This window comes from Bufo bufo, chromosome 9 (assembly GCF_905171765.1).
Source record: "Bufo bufo chromosome 9, aBufBuf1.1, whole genome shotgun sequence".
Lineage (NCBI taxonomy): Eukaryota > Metazoa > Chordata > Amphibia > Anura > Bufonidae > Bufo > Bufo bufo.
The window spans coordinates 67,933,243-67,952,391 of NC_053397.1; the positions used below are offsets into that span (position 1 = coordinate 67,933,243).

General features: G+C 42.6%; 1 protein-coding gene across 1 annotated transcript in view; it reads left to right on the top strand.

Annotated features, from left to right (window-relative positions):
* LOC120978779 (dimethylaniline monooxygenase [N-oxide-forming] 2-like) overlaps positions 1-19,149 on the top strand; it is a 171,643-nt gene that overhangs the window by 105,837 nt on the left and 46,657 nt on the right. Inside the window, exon 6 of the mRNA XM_040407123.1 lies at positions 10,051-10,247. Within this exon, the coding sequence (XP_040263057.1) occupies positions 10,051-10,247 (197 nt within the window). The remainder of the gene's footprint in view (positions 1-10,050; positions 10,248-19,149) is intronic.

A 19,149-nucleotide genomic window follows, 5' to 3' on the forward strand; every position in this document is an offset into this window, starting at 1 on the left:
ATCCAATATTAATACAGGGAGTGCAGAATTATTAGGCAAGTTGTATTTTTGAGGATTAATTTTATTATTGAACAACAACCATGTTCTCAATGAACCCAAAAAACTCATTAATATCAAAGCTGAATATTTTTGGAAGTAGTTTTTAGTTTGTTTTTAGTTTTAGCTATTTTAGGGGGATATCTGTGTGTGCAGGTGACTATTACTGTGCATAATTATTAGGCAACTTAACAAAAAACAAATATATACCCATTTCAATTATTTATTTTTACCAGTGAAACCAATATAACATCTCAACATTCACAAATATACATTTCTGACATTCAAAAACAAAACAAAAACAAATCAGTGACCAATATAGCCACCTTTCTTTGCAAGGACACTCAAAAGCCTGCCATCCATGGATTCTGTCAGTGTTTTGATCTGTTCACCATCAACATTGCGTGCAGCTGCAACCACAGCCTCCCAGACACTGTTCAGAGAGGTGTACTGTTTTCCCTCCTTGTAAATCTCACATTTGATGATGGACCACAGGTTCTCAATGGGGTTCAGATCAGGTGAACAAGGAGGCCATGTCATTAGATTTTCTTCTTTTATACCCTTTCTTGCCAGCCACGCTGTGGAGTACTTGGACGCGTGTGATGGAGCATTGTCCTGCATGAAAATCATGTTTTTCTTGAAGGATGCAGACTTCTTCCTGTACCACTGCTTGAAGAAGGTGTCTTCCAGAAACTGGCAGTAGGACTGGGAGTTGAGCTTGACTCCATCCTCAACCCGAAAATGCCCCACAAGCTCATCTTTGATGATACCAGCCCAAACCAGTACTCCACCTCCACCTTGCTGGCGTCTGAGTCGGACTGGAGCTCTCTGCCCTTTACCAATCCAGCCACGGGCCCATCCATCTGGCCCATCAAGACTCACTCTCATTTCATCAGTCCATAAAACCTTAGAAAAATCAGTCTTGAGATATTTCTTGGCCCAGTCTTGACGTTTCAGCTTGTGTGTCTTGTTCAGTGGTGGTCGTCTTTCAGCCTTTCTTACCTTGGCCATGTCTCTGAGTATTGCACACCTTGTGCTTTTGGGCACTCCAGTGATGTTGCAGCTCTGAAATATGGCCAAACTGGTGGCAAATGGCATCTTGGCAGCTGCACGCTTGACTTTTCTCAGTTCATGGGCAGTTATTTTGCGCCTTGGTTTTTCCACACGCTTCTTGCGACCCTGTTGACTATTTTGAATGAAACGCTTGATTGTTCGATGATCACGCTTCAGAAGCTTTGCAATTTTAAGAGTGCTGCATCCCTCTGCAAGATATCTCACTATTTTTGACTTTTCTGAGCCTGTCAAGTCCTTCTTTTGACCCATTTTGCCAAAGGAAAGGAAGTTGCCTAATAATTATGCACACCTAATATAGGGTGTTGATGTCATTAGACCACACCCCTTCTCATTACAGAGATGCACATCACCTAATATGCTTAATTGGTAGTAGGCTTTCGAGCCTATACAGCTTGGAGTAAGACAACATGCATAAAGAGGATGATGTGGTCAAAATACTCATTTGCCTAATAATTCTGCACGCAGTGTAGAGTGCTCTGGATCTTGACTAGCTTTTCTTGGGGGGGGGGGGGGGGGGGGGGGTTGGGAATATAAAAATAAAAATGAGATCTAGGCAAAAAATTCCCCTGAAATACAATGCTTGGTTTTAATCCTACATCTTTTGAATGTACTTGTCATATTTTTTGTACCTTATCATTCATTGTATGTATTTTCTTACTTTCTGTAAAACTTTACCTGATGCCAGATCTGAATAAAAATTTGAATTAAAAAAAAACCACTACCTTCCAAAAGAAAACAGAGAACATCCAATATACTGTACAACTAGTTCATACTCACATAAAATCAAGGACTTTCTGACCTGCAGCAGCACAGGTGTGATATATCTAATACAATATCCATGTGGAAAACAATATATAGGAAGAACAAAAAGAACATTAAAGAAGAGAATATCAGAACACATTAACAATATCAAAACAGGTTTCATGAACCACTCACTTTCCAAACATTTCAAGATGCACCATAACCAAGACCCCAAGGGCTTAAGTCTTTTGAAATATTCATGGCAATAGAAAAAGTGACAGAATACTGGAGAGGGGGCAACTACATTAGACAAATGTCTCGCTCAGAGTCTAAATACATCTTTGAATTTAACACACTCCTACCAGGAGGCCTCAACTCAGATTTTTGAACTCTTTGGCTTTCTTTAGACCCTCTGGGATGGGTGTCCCTGGTTGATGGCGGATAGAGGTCCGGCTGTTTACCAGCACCTCTACTCCCCCTCGAACTTAGGCCCCCACCCATAATCACCTGCTAGGATGAATCTTTATGATCCAATTGGACTATCATTATCCAATTGAATATACCCCCAACTAAATGCTCACCTGTCCATAAATAGAAAGACAGCTGATATGCCCCCAATACAAACGTATAGTTTGTTATCATCACATATATACAATACAGGGGAATTTAATACCCCAGCCCGACTGCCCAGAGAAGTAAGTCTCCAATCAACATAACAATTCAACCACACCCCCTCCCACACATGTGGTTGAGCACCAGCAGCTATGATAGAATTACCGCAACCTTGATCTAGAAAAATGTCAATCACCAATTGCCAACCACAAAGAGAAAGCATTAATTACGTTCCCAGGCCTCCCAGCTAGCAAAGCCATTACGTTCCCAGGGTGGCTTTGCTAGCTGGGAGGCCCCCTGCTCCTAACTCTGCCTTGAGCGCCGAGCTGATCACTCGGTGCTCGACTGGTTGGTCTGTCGGTCATGTGACGCTGGCCACGTCACATGACCCTCACTCCCCACTATAAATACAGGCAGCCTGCTGGCCACAGGTTGCCTGTTAATTTAGGTTCCACCTGTGATTTGGTCTTTCCTGGCGTACTTACCTCCTGCTGAATTCCTGACGATCCTCTGCTTGCTCCTTGTGTACTTTGCTGCTCTCCTGGTATTCTGACCCCGGCCTCCTCCTGACGATCCTCTGCTGACTCCTTTGGTACTTCACGACTCTCCTGGTATTTATGACCCCGGCTTCTCCTGACAATTCTCTGCTTGCTCCATTTGTACTTTGTAGCTTTCCTGGTATTGACTCGGTCCGTTCACGTTCTGTTTGTCTGTCTGTCATCCCTGCACTTATTCCAAGCTAGGGATTGCCGTCCAGTTGTCCCCTGTCATTAGGACTCGCAAGGCAAGTAGGCAGGGCCAGGGGTAAGGGTGGAGCGCAGTGGTCACTTCCCTCCCCCCTGTGTGTGTGTGTACGCGACCGTTACACATATGTCCTTCAAACATAATATGAATCCCAAAAAAATGCACCAAAAAAAAAAGCAACATTAACGCACTCGGAATTAAAATGATATCACAAGCCCATTCTGAGACCAACACTATATAGCTCACTCTACTATAATGCTCTTTATGTTTTTTTAAAAAAAGACACACTCTGAACAAAATCCACTCCGGATCTTGGATGGTGTCGGGAGTGACTATAAAAACCCTGGGAGATCTGGGCAGATTACCACTGAGGAAGAAGTCAGTTGAAGACTTCGAAACGCGTCTGATTAAAGAAATCTGCACACAGACAAAGATTCACTGCTGTCTTGGAAGCGCTTCCAGCAACGACAGATCTCTCCAGACCACTCCCTCGACCCAGAACGTCAGAAGCCAGCGCAATACTGGTGCGCATCCAGCGCTACACACGTGGGACGCCGACCAGAGGAACCCCCGCCCGAATCAGCAGCAAGCACGAGAATACTCACTTCAGTATCGGCCACAGATCAGCAAGGAGAAAGCAGACCAGAGCATTTGGGGGTCTGGGCATGCTGAGAGTTGTAGTTTTGCAACAGCTGGAGGCATCCTGGTTGGGGAAAAGCTGGTCTAGTGTGATAATATGAACAATGGGGGTTCTACAAAAGAGCTATTGTGGGGGCAAAGTTTATATTTGTGTTTACACACGTATTTTAAAATTAATGCTTTCCCCTTTAATAAACAAGTAAATAATGACACAATGTTGTGGGGCTGGTATGCAACTTTTTCCAGGGCTGGTTTTTATCCCCAGTCCGGCCCTGCATACAGTGTACTTTTTCAATAGATGGTGTCCGCTTCTGACTGTGACATTACCAGTGCCACATCTCCAGTGTAACGTGTGCACTGAAAAAGGAAGAATGCGAGCAGTAACGGACAGGGAAGTGGCTGTGCTGCTGATGGTGCACGCAGAGGCCGTGGCACAGGTCGCGTTGAAACTGTGCCTGCTGCCAGAGCACAAGAAAAACAATCATCCACTATACCTAGCTTAATGTCCCAGTTTGCAGGGCGGCGCAGGATACCACTCTTGAAGTCAGACCAGTGCAACCAGGTTGTCGGTTGGATTGCAGCAGATAATGCTTCAGTCGGTTAAGCACCACCCTGTCTTCCACCAAGTCCAGTCTCGGTAGCCAAGAGTCTGCTCAACACAATACTCACCCTGATCCTCCTTCCTCCCACCATGGAGAGTCTGGGCAAACAAGTGATCCCACACTCGGATATTCCGAGGACCTCTTTACAGCGCCATTCCTTGATTTGGCCCACTCGCCAAGCACGCTTGAAGAGGGACAGATCTTGTGCCCTGATTCCCAAACTCTTGAGCATCCACAGTCACAAGAAGATGACGTGGGGAATGGAAATTACTGTTTAATGAGGTGGATGATGATGAGACACAGTTGCCAATAAGTCAACGACAATTACTGTCTCAAGAGGTTGATGAAGAGGATGAGACACAGGTTGTGGTTAGGTCAACAAGTCAGGAAGATGAGCAGGGTGAGGAAGTGGAAGAAGAGGTGGTGGATGATGAAGTCACTGACCCAACCTGGAAGGTGCAAAGCCGAGGGAGGACAGCAGTACAGAGGAGGAGGGATCTGCAGCACCGTAACAGGCTGGAAGAGGCAGTGGGGTGGAAAAAGGGAGAAGGCGAGCCACACCAAACAGGCCCGCAACTGTTCCATGGAGCATCCCCTTGCACAAATCTCCCTTGACAAGGGGTAGATGTTCCGCAGTCTGGCGCTTTTTTGAGGAAAGTGCGGACGACAAAAAAAATAGTAGTTTGCAAACTTTGCCGTACAAAAATTTGCCGGGGCGTGAACAATAGCAACCTCACCACCACTAGCATGATTCGCCACATGGCATCCAAGCACCGTAATAAGTGGGATGAAAGCCTGGGTCCACAATCTGTGTCTGCCGGTCACACCACTGCCTCCTCCCCGGTGTTACGTGCTGGCCAATCCCCTGTCACAGGTGCAGGCCCGGATGCCTCCTGCCCTGCACGTGGATCCTTCGCAAGCACCATCAGCGACCACATCCACTTCCGTGTCCCAGTGCAGCGTCCAAATGTCCTTACACTAGGCCTTTGAACGCAAGCGCAAATACCCATCCACCCACCCACAGGCCATAGCACTAAATGTGAAGCTTTTCAAATTACTGGCCCTGGAAATGTTGCCATTTAGGCTTGTCGACCTTCCTCAGCCTGATGTCAGCGGCAGTCCCGCGTTACGCAGTCCCCAACTGCCACTATTTTTCAAGGTGTACCGTGCCCGCCTTACACCAACATGTGTCCCATAACATCACACGTGCCCTGACCAATGCAGTTACTGGGAAGGTCCACTTGTGTCTGATAATGGCCGTAACCTGGTGGCGACTTTGGAGCTCAGCAAGCTCATACACATCCCATGCCTAGCCCACGTCCTAAACTTAGTGGTTCAGCGGTTTATCAAAACGTACCCCAATTTGCCTGAGCTACTGGTGAAGGTGCGCCGCATGTGTGCACATTTCCACAAGTCTGTCAACGCTGCAGCAGCGCTGGAAATTGCCAGCTCACCGGCGCTGGAACTGTACATTCCACATATTGGCCAAGCTTTGTGAGCAGCAGAGGGCAGTTGTGGAATACCAGCTGCAACATGGTCGTCGCCTTTCCAGTAAGCTTCTGCTATTCACAAGCGAGGAGTGAGCATGGATGTCTGACCTCAGTGAGGTTTTATGAAACTTTGAGGAATCAACACAGATGGTGAGCGGCGATAACGCTATTATCAGCGTAACCATCACACTTCTGTGTTTTCTCAAATGCTCGCTGCTCACAATTAAGGACGACACTTTGCATGTGGAAGAGGTGGAAATGAGGGAAGACATTACACAGGGTGATAGCCAGACCACCCTCAGTTCATCTTCTCAGCGCAAATTGGTCGATGAAGATGAGGAGGAGGCGGAGGAGGAGGAGGAGCAGAAGACGGTTGCCTCCGCTACAGAGAGCAGTACCCATGGAAGTTTAATTCCATCTGTTCTGCTTGGTTAGGCAGCGCATCAGGGTGATTAACTTAACCCTTAACCCTTTCAGGACCAAGCCATTTTTCACCTTTCTGCCCAGGCCATTTTTAGCAAATCTGAGATGTGTCACTTTATGTGGTAATAATTTTTAAACGATTTTACTTATCAAGGCCATTCTGAGATTGTTTTCTCATCACATATTGTACTTCATGACAGTGGTAAAATTGAGTCAAAAATTTCATTTTTATGTATTAAAAAATATCAAATTTACAAAAAATGTGCAAAAATTTTCCAAATTTCAATTTCTCTACTTTTATAATAGATAGTAATAACTCCAAAAATAGTTATTACTTTACATTTCCCATTTTAATCATTTTGTGAATGCCATTCTATTTTTTGACGTTAGAAGGCTTAGAAGTTTAGAAGTAAATCTTGAAATTTTTCAGAAAATTTACAAAACCCACTTTTTGAGGACCAGTTCAGGTCTGAAGTAACTTTGTGAGGATTAGATAATAGAAACTACCCAAAAATGACCCCATTTTAGAAACTACACCTCTCGAGGTATTCAAAACTAATTATACAAACTTTGTTAACCCTTTAGGTGTTCCACAAGAATTAATGGAAAATGGAGATAAAATTTCAGAATTTCACTTTTTTGGTTTTCCATTTTAATCAATTTTTATCCACTAACAAAGCAATGTTTAACAGCCAAACAAAACTCAATATTTATTGCCCTGATTCTGTAGTTTACAGAAACACCCCATATGTGGTCGTAAACTGCTGTACGGGCACACGGCATTGCGCAGAAGGAAAGGAACGCCATATGGTTTTTGGAAAGCAGATTTCACTGTGATAATTTTAAGCTGCCATGTCACATTGGAAGACCCCCTGATGCACCCCTAGAGAAGAAAATCCAAAAAAGTCAACCCATTTTAGAAACTACACCCATCAAGGTATTCAAAACTGATTTTACAAACTTTGTTAACTCTTTAGGTGTTCCACAAGAATTAATGGAAAATAGAGATGATGTAAGGTGACAAAAAATGGCTTTTTGGACACCTTTTTTTTTTTTTTTTTACGGTGTTCATCTGAGGGGCTAGGTCATGTGATATTTTTATAGAGTAGGTGGTTACGGATGTGGAAATACCTACTATGTATACTTTTTTTATTTATGTAATTTTACACAATGATATCATTTTTGAAGCAAAAAAAAAATCATGTTTTAGTGTCTTCATAGTCTGAGAGCCATATATATTTTTTTTGGGTGATTGTCTTAGATAGAGTACCATTTTATGCAGGAAGAGATGACGGTTTGATTGGTACTATTTTGGGGTACGTATGACTTTTTGATTGCTTACTATTACACTTTTTGTGATGTAAGGTGACAAAAAATTGCTTTTTTTACACCGTTTTTATTCTTTTATTTACGGTGTTCACTCGAGGGGTTAGGGAATTGCTATTTTTATAGAGAAGGTTGTTACGAATGCGGCAAAACCTAATATGTCTACTTTTTTTTTTTTTTTTTTAATTTAACACAATAAAAGCATTTTTGAAACCAAAAAAAATCAAGTTTTAGTGTCTCCATAGTCTGAGAGACATAGTTTTATTTATTTTTTGGGTGATTGTCTTAGGTAGGGGCTAATTTTTTGCAGGATGAGGTGATAGTTAGATTGGTACTATTTTGGGAGGCATGTGCCTTTTTGATCGCTTGGTGTTGCACTTTTAGTGATGTATGGTGACAAAAAATGTTTTTTTTTAGCACAGTTTTTATTTTTATTTTTTTACGGTGTTCACCTGAGGGGTTAGGTCATGTGATATTTTTATAAAGCCAGTCGATATGGATGCGGCGATACCTAATATATCTACTTTTCCTATTTTTTACATTTTTTTTTACTTTATTTTGGGGAAAAAACACTTTCTTTTTCACTTTATTTTTTTATCCCACTTTGGGACTTCAACTTTTGGGGGTCTGATCCCCTTTACAATGCATCACAATACTTCTCATGCACATCACAATACTTCTAATACACTTACAGCCTGCTTGCCTGTGAGATCCAGGGGGCTGGATCTCACAGGCTCTCCCAGAAGGCAGCCACGATGCCTAAGGCCCCTTTCAAACGGGCGAGATTTCCGCGCGGGTGCAATGAGTGAAGTGAACGCATTGCACCCGCACTGAATCCGGACCCATTCATTTCTATGGGGCTGTGCACATGAGCGGTGATTTTCACACATCACTTGTTCGTTGCGTGAAAATCGCAGCCTGCTCCTCTTTGTGCGTTTTTCACGTAATGCAGGCCCCATAGAAATGAATGGGGTTGCGTGAAAATCGCAAGCATCCGCAGTGCAAGTGCGGTTGCTAGGTGACGATCGGGATGGGGACCCGATCATTATTATTTCCCCTTATAACATGGTTATAAGGGAAAATAATAGCATTCTGAATACAGAATGCATAGTAAAATAGGGCTGGAGGGGTTAAAATAATAATAATAATAATTTAACTCACCTTAATCCACTTGTTCGCGCAGCCGACATCTCTTCTGTCTTCTTCTGTGAGGAATAGGACCTTTGATGACGTCACTGCGTTCATCACATGGTCCATCACATGATCCATCACCAGCCCTATTTTACTATGCATTCTGTATTCAGAATGCTATTATTTTCCCTTATAACCATGTTATAAGGGGAAATAATACAATCTACACTACAACTAACCCAAACCTAAACTTCTGTGAAGAAGTTCAGGTCTGGGTACCACAGTCGGTTTTTTATCACGCACGTGCAAAACACATTGCACCCGCGCGATAAAAACTGAACATCGGAACGCAATCGCAGTCAAAACTGACTGCAATTGCGTACCTACTCGCGTGGGTTTGCCGCAATGCACCGGGACGCATCCGGACCTAATCCGGACACACTCGTGTGAAAGAGGCCTAAGGAAGGCATCGAGCTGCCGTCCCTGCCATTGGGTCCCCGTCACAGCAGCGTGGGGACCCGATGGCTGCTTCCTCCTTGCACGGACATCGCACATGCCGCGGTCAGACTTCCTTAATGTCTTCCCCAGCCATATTATCCCGTTTCAGCTGCATAGCTAGATGCATTTCTCTCACAAGCAGTGGGTGTCCCTCTTCTATGGAATCTGCCAGTACTTTACCACAGTGACCTAACTTCCATTACTTTCCACTATATTTGTTTTCTAGGGAGCTCAGAAAGCTGATAAGGAGGGGGTGATCAGACTTACAGACACACAGGAGCCTCTCTGCTCTTCAGAAGCAGTATTAAAGCAGTTCTTCTATCAGGATCTGGAGCTCAACTATGTAGCTCTGACACTGAAGTTCAAATCCTCACAGAGGCTTGTAAATTTGTTTCCTTTTGTTTCTTTAATAAAAGTCTATGTGCTGGGAGAGGGCCCCTCCCCCAACCATGTGGACTAAGAGACACTGCTTTATTAATATTCACTGCACTGAAGTTAATATTAATGAGGCTGCGGATGTCAGATACCCAAAGTAACTGAGCCCCCAGCAGAATGGGGCCCTGCCCTGACTGCAGTACAATCAGAACTACTCTGATGGTGGCCCTGCATAAAAATAACAAAATAGCAATGCTGGCAGTTACAGTAAAGGATACAGATTTGTTTGTAAGAAACAAAAGTCTGATTTCCAAGCGCTCACATTTTATTTGACCTTGTTGATTATTTTTTGTTTACAGGTATATCTCAGTTCTAGACAAGGGGTATGGGTTATTAAACGGCTTGGAAAAGGAGGACTTCCTTTTGATTTGGGATTTATATGTCGTTACTCCAACTGGATGAACAATATAATGCCAGCAGCCATGTCTCGATGGATGACAAGGAGGTTCATGAATAACCAATTTGACCACGACTTGTACAACATACAACCTGAGGGGTAAATTACAGGACATAATGATGTAACATTCTATCGCACAGTTGGATATTGAGATTATATATGAGCAATTAGAGAGATCTGCAGTAAGTCCCCAAACTGCCTCTTGTGGTGTCATAAGGTGGATAATCACTTCCCGATTTAGGCATCATGTGCGCTCATGCACACAACTGTATTTTGCATCCATGTTTGCGTCACATTTTTTGTGGCTTGCCCATGGGCTCATTCATTTCTATGGGTCCACATAGGTATGTCCATTCCACAAATTATAGAACATACCCCGTTCTTGTCCGTACTGCAGATAAGAATGGTCATTTCTAGTAATGAGAGTGAGAAAAATGAGGATTACACATGGAACATATCTGTATTTTATGGATCCGTAGTTTGCAGACTGCAATATTGACACATAGTAACATAGTTTATGAAGCTGAAAAAAGACATTTGTCTATCCAGTTCAGCATGTTATCCTGCAAAAAGTGATCTAGAGGAGGGCAAAAAATGGTCATGTGCATGAGTCCCTATGCTGTGATGGGACCAAGGGACATCCTCTGCATCTAGAGGAAAGAAGGTTTGTCCTTTACGGTAAGAGCTGTTACTATGCTGAGCAAATATTTTATTGCTTTTTCTATAGTCTTATTGTAATTATTTGCATGGTGGTCAGAAATCTATGGTGGTGTCCTATAGCCATTACACAGTATAGTACTCAAGGATGGCGCCGTGACACACTGACATGGGCAAGCTTTGAAGGGTTTACCAAGAATTAAATATTGATGACCTATCTTCAAGATACAAATAATCAAATGTTTTTATTGTGTTCAGAGAAATATTAGCTGATCACATAGGCATGTCACTCAATAGATATAGTTTAAATATCTAATATCTAAATATAAATAAACACCCAAAATTATAAATGAAGAATAATGTTGAGAAAGAGAATAGCCTTGTGCATCTGCACATTAGGAAGGGTAAAAAACCCTTAGGGTCCATTCACACGTCCGTAGTGTATTGCCAATCCGCAAATTGCAGATCCGCAATACACCCGGCCGGCACCCCCATAGAACTGCCTATTGTTGTCCGCAATTGCGGACAAGAATAGGACATGTTCTATTTTCTTCCAGAGCCCCGGACCGGAAGATCGGGGGCGCGCTCCGGAAATGCGGATGCGGACAGCACACTGTGTGCTGTCCGCATCCATTCCTGCCTCATAGAGAATGAATGGGTCCCCACCCGTTCCGCAATTTGCGGAACGGATGCGGACCCATTCTACGGACTTGTGAATGGACCCTTGACCTAATGCTGCATGCACATGACCGTATGTGTTTTGCGGTCAGCAAATTGCGGATCTGCAAAAAAAAAAGGATGACATCCGTATGCCATATCCGTTTTTTTTTTTGCGGATCCATTGTAACAATGCCTAAAACTGACAAGAATAGGACATGTTCTATTTTTTTTGCGGGGCTACGGAATGGACATACTGATGCGGACAGCACACGGTGTGCTGTCCGTATTTTTTGCGGACCCATTGAAATGAATGGGTCTGCATCCTATCCGCAAAAAAAAAAAAACGGAATAGACTCGGAAACAAACAACGTTCGTGTGCATGTAGCCTAAGGCTGTTGTTTGGGTCAACATGTGGTCTGCATTTTCTGTAGATCACATACGGACCCGTTCATTTCTGGGTCCATAAAAAATGCAGATGTTCCGCAATAGGAAAATGCAGCATGCGTAAGACCGGTATCCGTATTTTGAGCATCTGCAAACTGCAGATCCGCAATATAAATATGGTCATGTGCATGAGGCCTAAATATATGTTTATAGAGCATGTAACTCTGACAGGATGATCCACATTCATTCACTCATTCCAGTGCTCATGTAAGGGTTTGACTTCCAGTTATGCTTACAATGCCTATTCTAAGACTGCTAATATTTCTGTTTTCATCAGTAATACAAATACAGTAATATTTGAGACTGTTCTAATTTTTCAAGCACTTGTTTACACTTTATAGCATTTAATTGTAGTAATTATGGTGGCAACTAGAGATGAACAAAGTTATGGAAAATTCAATTCGGCAGCTTCGTCAAATTTCACAAAGAAATTTGCTTTGTTAACGAATTATTTTGTCACGAAGCGTATTTCTTTATATGTAGCGGACGCAATAACATTGAACCCCTCAGATGACGCATTCATCGCTGATCGCAGCATCTGAGATTAAAAAATGAGGGCTTTTAGCGGTTAATTAGTTTAAAAAAAACTCACCTTATCCATTTGATTGCAAAGACATCATACGTCACCAAGCGCCAGATTTTGTGCGGTATCTTCAATCAAGATGGCCGCAGCGGGTTCTTCACGCACAAATGGATGTATGTTTTTTTTTTTTACCGCCATTCCAGGGAAAGATTTGTTACCACGAAGCACGGGGAAATTCCACTTCGCGGCAAATCAATTTTTTTTTCCTGAAATTCAGATCGCAGTCCACTTGGGATACTTCGATTCGCTCAGCACTAGTGGCAACACTTCCATGTGGTACTACTGAACCTAATTTAAATCACCAAAGAATTTAATCTCTTCTAAAAACAAATAGAGAAGCGTAGAGCCATTCAGATTTCTTTTTTCTTTTTAAAACTAATTATAACCATCAATGGACATCAAAGTCATAATAAAAATGTGGACAAAGCCATTTCATTGTCTTTCATTTACCGTGTAATTCAAAGTGCTATTAACCTACTAAAAATGTTTTAGTTCCAATCCCTTCCCAACATGCGCTGTACATTTATGGCGCAGTGGACAAAGTGTTCCCACATCATGCCGTATATGTACTGCGCACTGATTTGTTGGGTGCAGGAACTGTCTAGCTTGATTAGCGCTTGGGCCTGGCTGTTACTGACCATCAGGAGTTGATGTTAGAACAAGGTTTCAAGTGAAAAATAAGCCTTTTAATCCCTCAAACCATTTACTATTGAAAGAATTTTTTAAAAAAAAATACATATTTGAGTTTGATGCACCTGTAACTGCCTGCTCTATAAAATGATCGACCGCATCAGGTGAATGCCATAAAAGAATAAATAAATACAGATGTCAGAACAGCCATTTTTTTTTTCACCTTGCCTCCCAAAAAGCATAATATCAAGCGATCAAAAAGTCGTATGTACCCCCAAAATGTTGCTGAAAATGTCAAATCATCACAAAAACAGGATTTTTTTTTTCAAAAATGCTTTTCTTATGTAAAAGTGTTAAAACCTAACAAAATTATAAAAAACTGGTATCTCTGTAATCCTACTGACCAGCAAAATGCAGTTCACATGTCTTTTTCCCTTACAGTGAATGTCATAAAAACAAAATCCAGAAAGCAATGGTGGAATTGCTGCCTTTTCTTCTCATATCTTCTGCCTGACCTGAGACCACCTTGGCACTGGGTAGGCGGGCACAGATGTGTTTTGATCAAAATATGTTGGCTAAGAGTCTCAGATTTTATTACATCAGAGTGAGGGCTTAGTCCATATATAATGCTTGCATCTATTTTGTTAGTGCACTATTATCTTTTTTTCTGCAATTTCCCCTTTTTTCTGTGATTTCTTTTCATATCTCAAAGAATAAGCCTTCACATAGCTCAGTTAAAGGGGTTGTCTGGCCATATACATTAATGACCTCAGGATAGGTCATCAATATCTGATTGGGGGTGTTTGACACCCAGCAACCCCGCCGATGAGCTGTTTAACAAGGAGGCGGTGCTCCATGCGAGTGCTGCTTCCTGGTCTTTACACTGCCCGCCGTCTCCTAAGGAGTCGCGGCATAGTGCATTTGCAAGCACTTGCTCCATTCAAGTGAATAAAGCGACTACTTGAATTACACTGCACTTCCAAGATGAGGTGCTGCATTATGAACAGCTGATCGGGGGTGCCAGGTGTTGGACCTCCGCTGATCAGATTTTGGCTGGACAGGACCTTTAATGAAAAAACAAAAACACATGGTTCTCAGGAAATAGCTATATCAGTACCCCAGAGGCTGTTCATAAGCTACATCAAAATCTGCGCTGCAAAATCCAAAAGGTTGTCTTTCCCTTCTGAACCCTGCAGTGTCTCAGACAGAAGTTTGCATCCACATTTATGACATTTTTGTAGCCAGTAAAACCCACCTAACAATTTAAGGGGTGTAGTGTGAGTTCAGCTTGGCACTGAAATGCTACATTAATTTGCTTGGTCCTCTGCTCATTAATTTCTGCAAAATATCTGTTGTGTAAAAATACTCACTCCATCCTTTAATAAATATCTTGAGGGGCATAGTTTCCAAAATGGGTTCAAATATTGGAGGTTTCCACTGTATAGGTACCTTAGGGTCTCTGCAAATGTGACATAGTCAAACCATTCAAGCAAAACACATGCTCCTAAAGCCAAATGGTGCCACTTCCCTTCTAAGTACAATAAAAAACAGAAATGTCAGTCCTGTGTCCCAGAACACGGACAGTTACTTGTGCTGCTGGTTCCGATGTGGTGTGGTGGTGAGTTCGACCTGAAGCCGTGTCTAGTGTGAAGTATGAAGTAAGAAATCTTATCCAGGGAGAAGTAACCAGTAAAAGTCTTTACCTTGTGTTGAGGACCTTCCAAGAAGCGTCATGAGGAGGGACTGCTGATTGGGCAGCCGGGTCATGTGATAAGAACTTGATGAATGGGAAGGGGTGGGGTTGATTTTGTTTGGAACAACGTGACTAGTAGTGGGCGGAGAGGAGCTTAGGTGAGTACGGGAGGAAAGGTATAAGATTAGTATGAATAGTTTTGGTCAAGAAGCTCTTGAGAAATGTGGAATAAAAGTTGGTGAAAAGGAAGATATACCCAGTATATAAATACGGTCCAGGGAATAGGGATAATTAAATATATCGATGAGGTTATATATATTACAAGGCTGCGGCGACACGATAGGGAAAAACATACGGCACTATTGAAAAGGTCTAACTGACTTTTGGATATATTTGAATATATTTTTGTACGCTTGATTTTGTATTATGGTGAGATGATTTTGTCACAGTATTGATACGCTAAATGTATTGTATTTCACTTATGTCTTTTAATACACTCTGATTGAGCTATGGCTCCCACAGCTTGAGAATGGGAGATTGGGCTATTTAAAGGGCCCAGCTGTGGACATGCGCAGTTGTCGCCCCTGAGGAAGCCAGAGAGCAAAACCCGGGTCGGGCTGGAGTTTGAATTGATTTTATTGTGACATGCCTGTTATCTACCATTGTTTGTGAGTAGAATAAAACCTTTTTTAATAACAACTAAGAGGGTACTTCACTATATGCCGGTCATTTAATCCTACAGAGGAGGTGTCAGAGGAGGATTGAACCCCTTGAGAGAGGAAGACGGAGGCTAATACCCTGATTCTTTCACCTGTGCAGCGTTCGACTGGATCTTAAGCAGCGCGGTTTCAAATCCTTTTATTGCACTTCCCTTCTAAGCCCTGCTGTATGCCCATACAGCAGCTTACATCTACAATCATGGAATTTCTGTACACAGTATAACCCCCCTAAGGGATATGGTGTGAGTCTCAGGTGGCACCTGCTGGGCACAACATATTGAAATGCCATATCAGTGCAAAATTTGCAATTTTTATTTTGCTTGTTTTCCTGCCCACTCCTCCCCTTAATAAATACCTTAAGAGGTAGAGTTTCCAAAATGGCGAAAACTTCCTGTGGATTTTATTTATCATTTCACTCTAGAACATCTATATGTCACGGCCTTTGGTTTGCGATGTGACACTGTTGCCACACTTGCGGTTGCCCGCGGCAATGTGTTGCTATGAGAGCATGCGGTGGCAGTGTCTCGGCCTTTTGGGTGATTGCCGTGACATGGTTGCCACGCATGCTGTTGCCGGTGGTAATGTGTGGCTTAAGTTTTTCGTGTGTGTGTGTGCACTTCCCCTTTAAGTGGCTTCCTTCCTCTGTCTGGTGTTGGAAGGGTTAACTCCCTTCCTAGTGTTTTGTGAACACTGGGTTTATGTGCTTGTGGGTGTGGCTGCTTGGGCTATTTAGTCTCTGCTGGAAGCCTGTAGCTGAGTGTTCCTCCAGGCTTGGTGTGTGCTGGTGGTTCACTGCTCCTGGCTTTACCATCTTTCCAGTGAGGGCCACCCTTGTGGTCATACTGCCACGGCGGGGAGTGGGGGAAACCCCCACCATACAATGTCTGAAGGATAATGGTAGCAACTAGGCCAGGACGCCGGGATCAGGGAGCAGGTCACCTCCTATTGCATCTCTAATCTTCCTAACTCCTAACCGTATGAGCGGACCTAAATGGTGGGAGGGCTCATACCCTGGATTCCTAATATCCTGAGTCGCCCTGGAAATCCCTCACTTAGGAGCAGGGGAGAGACGACCTGTTCATCCATAACACGGAGGAACAGGAGTCTCTAAAGGCCTAGAAGCAGGGAAAGGGAAACACATACAGCTTAAGGAGATGGCAGGTAAGCGAAAACAATAACACACTTACCTGCCACAGACACACTGACTGGAACCCGTGCAAAAGTGCTGGTTTCCACACCAACATTAAAGGACACAGCACACACAACAAACCACACAGGAACCCAGGACATCATAGCTGCAATAACATGAGACAGGGGAATGTCTAGTAAACATGACACCAAACACCACCAGGCATGTAACACCAAGCTAGACATACAAACACCCTGAACATAACCCACTCACCCAGAAGGCCGAGACACTGCCACCGCATGCTCTCACAGCAACACGTTGTCGCAGGCAACTACAAGTGTGGCAACAGTGTCACAGCGGAAACCAAAGGCCGTGACACTACAGTTGTCAGTACAACTGGTGTAAATCACAACACTGGGCCTCAAAACTTGTGTGGTGCTTTTTTATTCTTGAACCCTCTAATATGTTCAGGCAAATAAATACGGCCGCACATAGGGTGTTTCTAAAATCAGCAAACACAGCATAATAAGAAGAGGACTTACTTTTTGCACTGGCACATGATGAGCACAATATATTGGGCACTGAAATGGCATGTGTGTTGAAAAATTAAAATTTTCACAGCCCCATCTGCTGCATAATTTTTGCAAAACACCTTTGGGGTCAAAATGCTCAATACACCCCTTGTAAATTCTGTGAGTGGTGTGGTTTCTTAAATAGGGTCACTTCTGGGGGAATTCTTTTTTTATTTAGGCCTCTTTCACACGGGCGAGATTTCCGCGCGGGTAAAATGCGTGAGGTGAACGCATTGCATCCGCACTGAATCCGGACCCATTCATTTCTATGGGGCTGTGCACATTAGCGGTGATTTTCACGCATCACTTGTGTGTTGCGTGAAAATCGCAGCATGTTCTATATTGTGCGTTTTTCACGCAACGCAGGCCCCATAGAAGTGAATGGGGCTGCGTGAAAATCGCAAGCATCCGCAAGCAAGGGATGGGGACCCGATCATTATTATTTTCCCTTATAACATGGTTATAAGGGAAAATAATAGCATTCCTAATAGAGAATGCATAGTACAATAGGGCTGGAGGGGTTAAGAAAAAATAAAAAAAATTTTTACTTACCTTAATCCACTTGCTCGCGCAGCTCGGCTTCTCTTCTGTCTTCATCTTTGCTGTGCACAGGAAAAGGACCTGTGGTGACGTCACTAAGCTCATCACATGGTCCGTAACATGATCCATCACCGTGGTAAAAAAAGATCATGTGATGGACCATGTGATGAGCGCAGTGACGTCATCAAAGGTCCTATTCCTCAAAGAAGAAGACAGAAGAGATGCCGGCTGCGCGAACAAGTGGATTAAGGTGAGTTAAATTATTTATTTATTTTTTAACCCCTCCAGCCCTATTGTACTATGCATTCTGTATTCAGAATGCTATTATTTTCCCTTATAACCATGTTATAAGGGGAAATAATACAATCTACACAACCTTGAACCCAAACCTGAACTTCAATAAAGAAGTTCGGGTCTGGGTACCACATTCAGTTTTTTATCACGCGCGTGCAAAACGCATTGCACCCGCGCGATAAAAACTGAACAACGGAACGCAATCGCAGTCTAAACTGACTGCAATTGGGTACCTACTCGCGCGGGTTTGCCGCAACGCATCCGGAACTTATCCGGACACGCTTGTGTGAAATAGGCCTAACCTCAGAGCTTCTGCAGTTGTCAGCCAGTGCTGTATAAATCACCAAACTAGGCCTCATATGCACATGGTGCACTTTCTCTTCTTGATCCTGCAATGTGCCCAATGTAAACAGCAGAATCAGTGTAATCAATATTGAGGTTTGTTTTGCTGTTAACCCTTGCTGTATTTGAGGTAACAAAAAAAGATTGGAATGGAAAGCAATGAAATTATTTAAATAATTATATCATTTTGTTTTAATTCCTGTGGCACACCTAAAAGGTTAACAACATTTCTTATAACAGTTTTGAATAATTTTAGGGGTGTAGTTTCTAAAATGGGTGTTTTTTTATTGATAATTTCTATTATTTAAGCCCCTCAAATTAACTTCAGAACTGAATTAGTCTTTTTTTTTTTATCGGTTTAGGAAATGTTTTTGAAAATTTTAAAAATTGCTTCAAAATACATGTCTTCTGACATTCTAAACAAATAAATTGACATTTTAAAAATGACGTTAACATAAAGTCAACAAAATTGCTGAATGTTAATAACTACAGTGTATTTTGTGCAATATCACTATATCATTAATTTACCACTAACATAAAGTACCGTATGATGTGTCATGAAAAATAAATCTCCTAATTATTTGGATAAGTAGAAGCATTCCAAAAGTTTTTACAATATAAAGCGACACATCCAGATTTGCAAAGTTAGGCTGTGTTAGGAAGGTGAAAACTGGCTGCGTTTTGAAGGGGCTAAATATTCATGCATGTTAATAACTAATAGTATCCATTATAGTCAGA